This window comes from Rhamphochromis longiceps, linkage group LG22, assembly GCF_057381845.1.
Source record: "Rhamphochromis longiceps isolate RC_006_pf linkage group LG22, R_longiceps_female_GT1.1, whole genome shotgun sequence".
In the NCBI taxonomy this organism is placed as follows: Eukaryota; Metazoa; Chordata; class Actinopteri; order Cichliformes; family Cichlidae; genus Rhamphochromis; species Rhamphochromis longiceps.
This window is the reverse complement of record NC_140577.1, coordinates 3906152-3919251: the sequence shown is the minus strand read 5'-3', so window position 1 is coordinate 3919251 and position 13100 is coordinate 3906152. Positions and strand designations below refer to the sequence as shown.

At 41.3% G+C, this 13100-nt stretch overlaps 1 protein-coding gene across 1 annotated transcript in view; it reads left to right on the top strand.

The window, feature by feature from the left end:
* Positions 1-12277, top strand: part of LOC146643154 (chloride channel protein 1-like) — a 53504-nt gene extending 41227 nt beyond the window's left edge. Inside the window, exons 22-24 of the mRNA XM_085396045.1 lie at positions 1617-1721; positions 5856-5942; positions 8253-12277. Of these exons, the coding sequence (XP_085252171.1) occupies positions 1617-1721; positions 5856-5942; positions 8253-8744 (684 nt within the window). The 3' untranslated portion in view covers positions 8745-12277. The remainder of the gene's footprint in view (positions 1-1616; positions 1722-5855; positions 5943-8252) is intronic.
* Positions 12278-13100: the final 823 nt, after the last annotated feature.

Sequence of the window (13100 nt, the reverse complement as noted above, 5' to 3'; positions counted from 1 at the left end):
GGTGATATGGGAATCCATCCTATTCTGTATAGATTATACTGTTTTACGTCTTTAACACAGTACCACTGTGGGGTCATTCAATCAGGACAGCTACATGGATCATACAGCTGTAATTGGATTACAAAGATCATTACATATTTTTAACAACAGACCCCAGTGGTCTCCCAGAAGTAAATAAAATCTATCTTTATAAGCCCCAGTAGACCTCATCCAAATGCCAAATAACAGCAGTGCGACTACACATAAAAGAACAAGTAGCCATAAAAATATTAAGCTTCATAAATAAAATTAAGTCTATGAGGAACATCAGCTAAGACTGCAGCTTATGTCTAAATCTTAAAAATACCAATTCCCGGTTGCTGAGGGTCATTTTAGCTGCATTGGTCTCCAAGACGGTAATACGCTGGCAGAAGCTCTACATAAATACGAACTATAGAGCAAATGACTTATTTTACCTGAGCAGCAGTTTAAAATCCAGAGATACTCACTTTACAACCATGTGTGTCCAAGAAAAGCATCAAATAACCTTTTGAAGGGAAAGCTGAACTTTTCAGATGTTGCATGCCGAACATGTAGTTATTGCTTGTTCGTGAAAGCATAAAGCAAACATATGACTTTAAATTGTTTTGTCTCATATTTTATTCATTCATGTATTAAAAACACTGTGCAGAAACCTCCCACAGTCAAAATTCAGTGGAAGTGAAAAACCGAATGTACCTTCATGTGTGGAAATGTCACCAAAGAGCAAGAAAAACTGGTTGAAAATGTGCAAGGAGAGAAGTGAAAATCAAAAATGAAGAGCGTCACTTTGACGGGAACTGACACGAGATTAAAATGTAAAATGTGGGCCTGAGTTCATTAGTTCTGACTTACTGTCTCTGCCAGCATATATCAAGTTGCTTTAGACTTATTACCATATGACTGATGCAGGCAAATCTCTATTAGCTTTCGAATCCATCTCAAATGTAGGTCAGCGGTGTTACAGATCTGTGTCACGTTTGAGGGGAAGACACTGAATTGGGGCACTTTTAAACTGTAGTGTGAGCACAGGCTGAATTTTAAATGAGACATCAAAACAGCATCGTACCCTCCAGTCCTGTTCTGTCTGCCGCTCCGCTTTTACTCTTCCTGGCACTTTCCCAAACTGCCCCATAACACAGGCCTGTATATTCTACAAGACTGCTGCTGCTGTCACGGCAGGCTGAGGTTCGTAGGTAAAATCCATAGAGAGGCTAAAAGGTGTCAGACATCCTAAATCTCAGAGGGGTTACCGGTGACATGCAAGGACGCAACGCAGGCTTTCAAGGTTTTTTACTGCTCAGACTTCTCCGCGGTGGTAGCTAATTAATTGCTCCATCCTGCATCCACACACAGACTGTGAAACACACACCTAGACTTTTACCTAGAGATAGAGCTCATGATTTATGCAACAGTTCTTATTGTTGCCAGATATATTTAAACACATGTGCATGACTCATAGCGAAAACACATCCGACTGTTTCCCCTCTAGTTGAACTCGTATGTTTGAATAGGTGCATTTTTCCCGTCAGCAGAGGGAATGTGAACTAACCACAGCAGATTCACCTCTGTGACCTTGGTTTTATTTGTGGCTGCAGATTAAAGCGTGGGAAGAGGAAGAGATGGACAAGCCGATGGAAATCGATGAGATACGAGTGGACCCTTCCCCTTTTCAGCTGGTGGAGAGAACATCGTTACACAAGGTTGGTGGACAACATGTCTGTGTGAATCGCAGTTTGATAGTCTTTTTGAGACCACCTTGTTTTCGACAAGGTGGTGGATGTTGTACATTAAAAATGTTATTAACGTTTGGAGAAAGACGCGTTTTAAACTGCTAAAAAGTCATTCTACTGTTTAAGTCATCTCTATGTCTACCGGAGCATCACTTCTCGTGCTCCTGGTATTCTGTGATTGTTCAGTATAAATCCTTTTCTTACCTCAATGTGCGTCTGCGATCCATCCTGGAATTTCACTTTAAGGAAGAGAACAAAGTAGCAGGAGCCAAACATGAGCAAAGACTCAGTCGATTCTCTTTTCATTGCACCCTGAGTGAATGCTCAGTGGGTAATAGTTCAGGCAGTTTGCACTTTTTGTTCTCACCTGGACGTTTACATGATAGCGCACAACCCATGACATTTCAAAACAGCAACTGTGTTACTGACTTGATTGTCAAACTCTGTGCTTGGACACTCCAAACTCTTTGCAGCCAGAGACAGAGCTTGCATGTCCAGCGATGACTGATCAGAGATGAATAAGGGAAGGAGTTTGAAGTGGTGTTCAACAAAATGGGCAGAGTCATCGAATGCAACAACAAAAGCCTTGTTTTTAAAAACATTGCTTGAAATCACCATCAGTGGTCATAAACGCCAAAGAATGACCACATGAAAGCAATGCTGAAGCAACACGTGGTATTACAACAGTAATTCAATAAAACCCTTTTTTACTTCAAGGTGGTTTTAAAAACACTTCACTGTAATATCAACTTCCAAACACTTTCCATACATACTGACATCTCTTTATTAAATTAAAATAACAACATTGACCAACATAATTGTGATTATGATGTTTTTCTATTATCAAGGACTCGTCTGCTGCACTCTCAGCAGCAGTTTTCTTTTTCAGTGTCTTTGATGTTCCCAGTATTATAAGAAATATGAAATCAAATGACCATGTTGTCAACCTCCTCTGTTTTCCAGTCCTATGGCACCTCTATAAAACACTGAGATCCTTCTTACACATTCAGAAACATCATTTCATACACCATTTACTGCATTTTGTCTCAATGAATGCACATTTTTCTTTATAGGAGGTACTGTCTCCAAAGCTTGTTTCCTAAAACAACCATTTCATTGAAATACTGGGGAAAAGCTGTTACCCAGCATGTCAGGGTCCCCCAGAAATCTTGCTGTTAGACATCATATGGCAAATTACTGCAGTACTAACTGTAACCTGTTAACAGTAAATATAATCTACAGTCATAAAGTAGCTGATTTATTGTTGTTTACTGTGAGTTTTGTGGTATTTAACTGTAGAAATTACAGAAAACTAACAAGAAAAATAATTTTTTTCTTAGAAACAGAGACAAAGTTGCTTTATTTTCATTTTATTAATCATTGTCACACAGTCTGCATTTATTCCAAAATGTACAGTTGCCTTGAAGAAGAGTTCATGTATTTTATCACATGCATTATGCAAGCAAATATCCATATAAATGTAATTCAGCCCCACGGGCAGTGGCAGTCTTTTGTTGGTGTTCTCACTCTCAGCTGCTAAGTTGTTTACTTCTGTTACATCTCATTCAGCTGAAGATGTGGATAACCTTGACAGGGGAGTAATGGCACATGAAAAACACTTAGTGAGGACGGTTTTTTATTCACACAATGTCGTCTGAATAAATAGAGATGGACACGACAGTTTTTCATTTTTGACCGAGAACAGAATCTTGTTTCCTGAGGTGCTGTTATATAAACCCAACATTTATATGTGGGAGCTGGAAAGTGTGGTTCCTGGTGCAAACACTGAAACGTGTTTCGTGCTCTAAATCTAAAAATGATTTAGAGCAGGCTGCCTCATCTTGTCAGCCTGCTCTAAATCATTTTTTGTTCTACTCTTGTCTCTTGTGTAATGTCGCAGTGAGGGGGTATCCCTAATGTGGTTATCTCAGTCATAAAAGCCCCGCCCACATGCTATTCAAACCTTCTGTTTGTTGGTGGCAGCCAATCATTGGCAGGATCTTGGTATTATTAATATGTATAAATTAATTCTTATTTATATAATACGGAGTTAGTAAGGTACCGTTCGATCTACGTCCCTACTCTCACCTATGGTCACGCGCTGTGGGTAGTGACCGGAAGAGCGAGATACAAGAAGCAGAAATGGGCTTCCTCTGAAGGGTGGCTGGCCTCTCCCTTTAGAGATAGGGTGAGAAGTTCAGCAGGAGGGCCTCAGAGTGAGTAGAGCCGCTGCTCCTCCACATCGAAAGGAGCCAGTTGAGGAGGTTCAGGCATCTGAAAAGGACGCCTCCTGGTTGAGGTGTTCCAGGCATGTCCCACCGGGAGGAGGCCCCGGGGCAGACCCAGGACACGCTGGAGAGATTATATCTCTCGGCTGGCCTCGGAAGGCCTTGGTGTTCCCCCAGACAAGCTGGAGGAGGTGGCTGGGGAGAGGGAGGTCTGGGCTTCTCTGCTTGGGCTGCTGACCCCGCGACCCGGCTCCAGATAAGTGGAATAAGATAGATGGAGTTAGTGAGGTAGTGTGCAAGAGTCTTGAGCTATTCCTCATTTTTTTGTCAAGAAAATACAAACTTTTGTGAAACACACACACATAAATGGAACTGCAGAATATGAGACCTGTTTCCAGTGATTTTCAGTGCAGTTCTTCTGTAATCTGGCAAACCTCAGCCTTCCCTCCCGGTTTCACTTCCTTAAGAATGGCTTCTTGACAGTAACCTTTCTCTGAGAACAGTGATGTGCCTTCACTGAACAGGATCAACTGAGCGGTCAGATGCATCCCTCCGACCCCACATCAGGTCTTTGTTAGATTTTTTTTCCCTCTTTCATAAGGACATGACTCAGATGTACTGATTTTGTGCTGCAGATAGTTTTTTCATAGATTCAACTAAAGAAATAATGTTTTATATTAAAGATCTAAGTTGCCTCTTATGTGTGGTCACAACACTGCTTCATCCCTTGAGTTGGAATCTTTTTTTGTTTTTGCTTGAATGATTGGAGAGATGTCTCGGGACTTTTTACCCAGCACTGTTAGTTTATGCTCAGTATTATCGTGTTTGCGCACAGCACACACAGCAAGTGTGACTTTGCTTTGTCTCCTGTTCTGACTTCTTCTATTCCCATTATAACTGTGAGTCTGTGAAGCGAAGTTTCGATACCTGTTGTTTAGGAAGCTCCAGGCAGTGAAGTGAAAATGATTTTTTTAAAAATAAAGCGATCCACCATGGAGCTGTTGCAGAGGGAGAAATCTATTCATAGAGACCAAAAGCCTGTTGTGTACCAAGCTGTAAACATGCTGTGTAATGCTATTAAGTCAGTCATTTTTAATTTTGTCGCTGTGCCAATCTGGAAATTGCCGGTCTGTTTTAGGTTTGGCAAGAATTTAGTCAAATGAGAAAATATCAGCCAGCCAAGCCTGAAACCACAGCTCTAAAAGCTCTTACACTGCCTAATCAATATGCACTCCATAATGAGTTACAGCAGTTTAATATAAGTTTAATATGAACTCTGGATATTCCTGTTTATCTTATTTGCTTTGATGGCTTTTCATTCAGTAATTTCCTGCAGCTGTTGCTGTATTTTTGTTTTGAACAGTGACGTTTTCATTTGTCTCGTTGCAGTTAAAATGTCCCCGTGCAGCTGAATGCAGCCCGAGCGTGTCCGAGCTGCCCCAGTCGGGGATTTACATAAAATCTCTTGTAAATCTATGTATTTCTAATCATTTCCTGCCTTGTACAATCTCTGTGACCTGCTCACGTCCTTATTATGATTTTCAGATGTTTGCAGCATAGTGAAGCGTGTAAACACCTTGTACCATTCCCGTTGGTTTCATTGTCATGGTAATATTTGTAATATTCTGCTTATTCATGCGCAAAAGGGGGCCTTGTGATGGAGGTGTGCCGATGCATACAAAGAGCTCATCCCAAAGTGTGACCTTGGCTGGGTCGTGAACACAATAGTTTGTGCTTACAAACACGCTCAAGGACTTTCTCTTCCGGTGGTTCACCTGGAGCCTCGAGACATTCTGTCTGCGTGACTTTGTGTTTGGAGCAGAAAGCAAAAAGTTTGTGTAATTTCACAAGTGACCTTTTCCCCCTGTCTCCACAGACCCACACCTTATTCTCACTGCTTGGCTTAAGTCATGCTTATGTGACCAGTACTGGCAAACTGGTGGGGGTGGTGGCACTAAAAGAGGTAAGAAACGTTACTTTATTTCACCCTGCAGTTCGTTTTTCTTCCAGAAATGGACATTTACATTCCTGTGTGTGCTGTGAACAGCAGTATTTTTAGGTTATTTGTCTAACAGACAGACAAACTAATGCACTTTTTATATCAAGCTGGCTTTATATACTTGCTAGGAAAAGAAGGTGAGAGCATATTACCCCGTTTTAAAGTCTCTACATTAATGTAAGGATGCACAGATAACTTTTTTTCCATTTGTCTTTGTATATTTGAAGAAACTAAGTACTTCAATATTTAAAAAAGAAGAAGAAAGAGACTGACAATCTGTCTTTTACAGTCTGGAGAAAAAAAGGCCTTCACAGCACTCTGTCAAATAGTAAGCACACCTTTAATGCTTTCATAGGATTTAAGAGTGTAAGTAGCAGTCAGGTGCTGCTAATTAAATGCTCTTTATTAATGGCAATGCTCAGAGAAGTTGCAAAGAACCCCAAGAGCTACATCTGAAACGCTACAGGCCTCCGTTAGCATGTTAAATGTTAAAGTTCATGACAGCACAACAAAGAGTTTCCAGGAAAAAAAAAGCCTCTTCTCTCTACAAAGAACATGGCAGCACAGCGTAGGTTTCAAAGTCGCATTTCAACAACAACAGTGACCTGTGGAATAATGTCCTTTGGACAGACAAAACCAAAGTGGAGACATTTGGCCATAATGCACAGAGTCGTGTTTGGAGAGAGCAAAGCTTCATCATAAAGGACTCAGGTCAGGCTGTAGCGCTGCGGTGCAGGAGTGATGAGTCGGGCTTGTTTTGCAGACACAGGACCCAGGACACTGCAGTCACTGAGTCGACCATGAACTCATCTGTACACCAAAGTAATCCAGAGTCAGACATGAGGCCAGCTGCCCAACAGCTAAAGCCCAAACTACCCACAGCAACCAATAATCAATCATTTTAATAACAATACATAAACACAGGATTGAAGCTAAACTGTAAACTGCAGATGTTCATGTAAAAGCTACAAGTAATCAGCCTCCAGTAAGCACACCGCTCCTTTTCACCAAATATTTTTTATGTTGTTGCTTCATTTTGATTTTGGTAGCTCTCTGCAGACTATTGCATTGGGAGTAAAAGACAAGTTAACCTGCTCTCGACGATAATCAAGCTATAAAAACGTAAAAACGTAAAAAGCCAGACTTTAGAAAAGGTCTGCATCCTACAGAGCCAAATTAAAATGTGGGACGCAAGGTAAATATGCTGTGCAGTCCCAGATAAGCAGGAACATCTGGTCACCCTATAAGCAGTAAGTGTTGTAGTTAATCACAGAGTAAGAGTGTTTGTGCGCTCTGTTGGAGTCATGTTAAGTAGCAATAGAGACCTTTAAAAATTAGCTTAATCGTGCCTTTTATTAAATGCTAGAAAGGTTGGTTTATTGTTTATAAAGATGCATGAGACAGAGCTTCATCTAATGAATAAATAGCTCAGACCAAACGGGCATAAAGAGTAAGCGTTGAACTGGATTAAAATTAACATCCTCCTCCTTTTATATAATCAGGGATTAAATGGTATTCCCCTTAAAATGAGTGCAAATGAACACATTTGTACTTGTATGAGGCGTTGCTGAAGGCAAACAAAAAGGTTGGGCACTGCTGGTCTGGATCTCAGCAGCACAGCCACAGCATGGCTAAAGCAGCCAGACCACAACCAGCTAATGGAAAAACTCTGAAACTATCTGAAGGTCTCCAGAACTGAAACCTAAGCATTAAATGAAATTAACTTTCCTGATCCAAGTCCAAAAAAAGCTCCTTTTTTAATACACTCAACCTTTGGAAGTCTTCTCTTGTTTGTCTTTAATTTGGAGGAAAAAATCCAATTTGTTTTTGCTCCTAATTTCCTTGGAGTCTCGTAAAGCTTTTTGAATTATGTATGAGTACTTTGTGAGCATAATCAATAAGCTCTCTGTAAGTTTTGGGCTCCTGTCTTTATCCATAATGGTCTCTGACTCATGCTCCTGTGTCGCCTCATTTTCTTTAACTTTTCTTTCCTCCATCTGTGTAATTGCTCACCACTGACTCTGTCTAATCCCTGCTTGCTTTCCTTCATTTCGTCTTTACATTTTCACCATTCATGTATGAATTCCGCTCATTTCTTCTTGTTTTTAATTCTTCCCCTCACTCTTCAAACCCTGCCTCTCCTTCTTACTCTTCTTCTTCTTCCTCTTTCTCTTTCTCTTCTTCTTCTTTCTCTTCCTTTTTCTCTTCTTCTTCTTTCTCTTTCTCTTCTTCTTCTTTCTCTTCCTTTTTCTCTTCTTCTTCTTCCTCCTCCAGCTCCAAAAGGCCATCGAGGGCTCCACACGCTCTGGTGTCCGGCTCCGCCCTCCTCTGGCCAGTTTTCGTGATATCAGCAACCACAACTCGGTCTCTAAACCTCCACCTCCATCTCCCAACGCCCCTTCCTCTCCTCCCTCACCTGAAATTGTTGCTCAGGCTCCTCCCCTCTCTCCCCCCTCCCCCTCTCAACACCACCACCATCACAGCCATGAGAATGAAACAGAGGTGTTGATCGAGGGTGTGCCGAGGGAGGTGGAGGAAAGCACCAGTAGCGCTTCGGGGAGCGGCAGCAGCACGGTGGCCTGCAGCTCGGCCAGCAGGAGCTGCAGCTGCAACAGCAACCTCACCCTCCCTCCTTCTTCTACTCCTCCCCCAGTCCCCTCTTCCTCCACTCCTCCTCCCTCTCCTCCTCTCTCCTCCATCCGCCTCTCCACCCTACAGAGACTCTTTGAGGAAGAGGAAGACAGCGATGATGAGCCTATGGTTTAGCTTACACAAGAGTGATGCTTTTTTTTTTATAATGGAAAACTTTTATAATAGTTTGAGTTTATTTCTTCTGTTCTTAATACATTTCTCCGGTCTTTGTACTTCCATTTACCTCTTTTTATGTTACTGGTACAGCTTCCACACACTGGTTTCACAGACCATCACCTGTTTGGTGCAAAAAACACCTTAAACTGCAATATTCATCTAGTTCCTTTGTATCAGGTGCGATTAGAAAGTTCGTGGTCTCCGCCCACAAAAGAAAAAAACAAACACTGACTTAAATATGGCTGATCTTTCCTACAAGATCAGGTCACTGTGCACTTCTGAACCTCCAGTGTGCCTGTGCTCCGTCTGGAAAGCCCCCTGGAAGCTGTGGTACGACTGCACATACACGTTTGTAATTTCAAAATGCATGTGAAGAGCGCTCATCCCCTTCTCTGTCACAATGACCCAACTTTAACATAAGGATCATCACTGGTGATAACGACCTGTTCATTTTTATACAGAGGTCTATTTTTTCTTCAGTTTAAATCAAATGCTCCCTTTACCAGTAAAGCATGGCTGAGGCTTCTCTTTGTCTGCACCAGCACCCTGCAGTAACATCCAGTTACAGCAGGCCTGTGGGGATAGTTTGCTTCCCTTGTGAGACGAGCTTTATGGTCACAAACACCCCCTAGTTGTTCTTGTGGGGACCTGGATTTTGGTTCCCACAAGTATTGTAAACTTGCAATTTTTGGTCCCCACAAAGATATGAATACACACTCACTCACACATGCACAGAGACCTCTCCAAGTGAAAAAAGTTAAATGTAAGATGCTTATTATTTTAAAGAATAACTCTGGTTAATAATCGAGAATATAACATTGACCAAAATGACCGTGATTATAATTTCTGCTGTAATAAAACAGGAGCTCCACACGGCGATCTAAAACAAGCAAACAGTGGATGTGTGTCCAGAGATGTAAAGTGAGGCGACATCGAAGCTGAAATCAACCAAATTAAAGTCGCGTATGTTGTTTTCTTTTTGTGGGCGGATTCGTTGAGCGCTCTGATTGCCACGCGTAAGCTCTGAAGCTCTGTACGTCTGTAACGTTTGCTCGTTTTGTTTTAATTTCTGCTCATTTTCTTTCTCTTGTTGTTTCACACTTTGATTTTCATGGGTTAAATTGTAGATGCTGCCAAGTCCACAAAGTCAGGTATCTAACTGTGATATGCTCTTTTTGAATATTTGATAATGACGGTTTTAGCACTCTTAAACTTATTTCGGAGATCCAGTAATATCACTGGTTAAGGTCAAATAACCCACCTGTTCAGCTGCTAGACATGTTGAATGGCCCTGTGATGAACTGGTAACTGTCCATAGGCTCCAGCCCTTCCACTAACCTAAACTGGAGAAGCGGTTAATAAAATGGATGGATGGACATTACTGAGGAGTAGATTGATAAAACACTGCTACCATTTCTACTGTCTGAATCCAGACTGCGATTGATTAACTGTGCCTCTGTCACAGCTGTTTCCAACACCACACACTTTACTGTATGTTCTGTGGGGTTATTTTGACTGTAACGCTCTCTGCTCAGCTGAATCCGAATAATCAATCAAAAGCTTTGCTTCCCAAACAAGAGGTGAACCCGGTGAACTGCCGCACAGTTGTCCTGTGTTAGCCAATCGCTTAAGTCTTAAAAAAGGTAGGATTTTATCAGATGAGAGCAGAGGGTATTGATTTATTTTAACTGGCAACGAACCGTGTGGGTAGCAGAAAACTAATGGAGCTGCTCAGTCCACTGTGGAAGATTGGCCAAAGCCCCACAACGACCTCCAAATTGTGCGGCGACCTTGTGGATGCAGCCTCGGAGCTCATCTCATCACAGTTAAGTTGATAGATGGTGCGGCTGGAGGCGGCTGACGACAGCAAAACCTCGCCGTGCAGATCCTCAAGATTCTCCTTTTCTCCTCAAAAAGGAAGCCTTGCAGATTTAACCCTAATCACTTTAATAATTCTAAATGGGATTATCAGAAAAATCTACTGAAGCTCAGAAGCTCATTCTAATATGATGATAGCCAAGGTTCTCTGACAGGGAAGGAGACATGTACAGATGTGTTGCCAGAGAAACGTTTCCCAGTTAATGCTGTTAAAGATGCTAAAAATAGCTTCTTTTTTAAAGCTGTTGTGATGGTTATTATAAGAAGCAAAGCTGCTCATGTAACATTTTCAAAGAATAAAAGTCAAGAAATTTAATGACTATTTAACCTTAATGTCTTCCTGAGCTTTTGCCTTCTAGGCAGCTGCCTCTGTAGATGGTTCAGGTGTCTGGTTCATATATAAGCTTCAGTTAATCACATACAACTGAAAACAGGCCTGCTTAATACAAGCAGCATCTGGTACCTCCACGTCAGAAATGCAATTCTTCAACTGTTTTGTGGTTTCAACACAACAGCAGGAACAAAAACCAAACGCTTTGCAAAAAGAGGCTTTGAGCTGTGAAGTTTGGAGTTGGGTGAAAATCACAATCTCAGTGTCCGTGGTCTGTCAGCATCAGGGTATTAAAAAATAAAGAAGAATCAGGCAGTATGTATCGGTGGGCTTCCACCAGGTCTGCTGGAGGGATAACACAGCACTGTCCTCCCACAGTACCACATACTGTGTGTCACAGTCATGCTCACCTCTCACACAGACTGCAGACACTCTGCTGCTGCTGCAAGAGAAGAAAAGGGGATGACTTAGAGTGAAGAGGAAAAGAGTTAGATCACAACACTCGTCTGGTGGTTATATCTGTCTTATTTTTACAGTTGGTAAAACATCTCGATGCTTCAGGTCAAGAGAGGAGAGGGTGGGGATGTTTGATGGGGTAAGAGGTGTGACGTGATAGTCAAATGGTTTGGCTTCGTGTGGAGTTTTTGAACATGATCTTTGGTTATTTTTTTGACAGCACTATTGTCTGTTGACTAAGCCTAAGTGGAAATGTGGACCCTCAGGTATATAGCAGGGGATATCCAAGCTAAGATTTTATGAATACATTACTTTAGTATAGTTTATTTTTAAACAAATGACTAAAAAGCTAAAAAAGAAACAAATCTAACTCGAACATGATTGCTAGAAGCACTCGACTACATGCGTCTGTTACCTACAGATTCATCTGCAGATATCTTTATCTGTTTGTTGAGATTGTTTGCTAATGTCAAACACAACACATAATGGGACTTCATAACCAAACATGTAAAATAAATGGTCTCTAAATGACCAGATTTTCTCCCCGTCATGAACAAAGGGTGGGAACCTCAGCCATTGCATCCATGCACCGTTTCTCCATTTCTCCTTCATCTCTCTCTCTTATACGGTCTTCTTATTAACTCCTGGTATCAGTTTCTCAGGTGTTGCCTTAAAAGTCTTTAAACCTTCAGATTTGACAAAACATTTCTTTATGTCTGTTTCTTGGGTGTGGAGGGACATCGGTGCAGGTCTCAGTGTTTATTTGTGGTTGTGGTTAATGTAGTATTTATTTCTGTTTTAGTCATTATCTTCAACTTTATAAACTGTGAACAACTTAGCTAAATAAAGTTTTATTTGAATGCTTTACTGTGTTTGAATTTGGTTTATTTATCCAGGTCAGGCTTGTTGCTAAGAAAGGTCTGAAGGCAAAAGTGGGGCCACCTTGGTTCTAGCAAGGTGTACTTAATAAAGTGGCCAGCTAGCAGTTGTAGCTTATCTAAAGCATCGATAGATTGGCAGACAGGCTGTGGTGCTAGTAATTACAGGATCCAGTGTAGTGAAGTGACTGCAGTCTGTTTCATCATTGTTTTATTTCCATGTCTGCATAAAATGAAATCCTTTCTGTGAATTACTCTTTGTGATGGAGTTGTTTTTAAGTGTCTTGTTATCATTAAAAAGTTGAAATGACAGGTAAAATTACGCTACGACAGGATCTTTACGACCTTGTCTGTCACCATGACAGACGAGAAAGTCGAATGCGACCTCTGCCCGGCACCATCGCTGCTTGCAGCTAAATTATTAAACTTTACTTTATTCTGACAAGATGACAGGATTTTATTTTTCTACTTTAATTGCTTTTTATCTCGTGTTATTTGCAAAGAGTAAGTGTCACTTTGATACGTGACTTTGAAAGAATTTTTTAGGCTTTCAATTAGTCTTCTTTGGAAGATGCCTGACTCATTTTAGAAGAAACCTTTTCTGGGTGGCGTGGACTGTGCAGAAATTATTTTGAAAGACCGAGTAATTATTCAGCACGACGGACACCTCGTGCAGTTAAATCTGACAAAAACTCTATATTAGGTTTCATAGCTTTAATAACCTTGTGGCCCTCGTTTCTTTGTCAGTCAGGTGACACCCTTTCGAGCGTG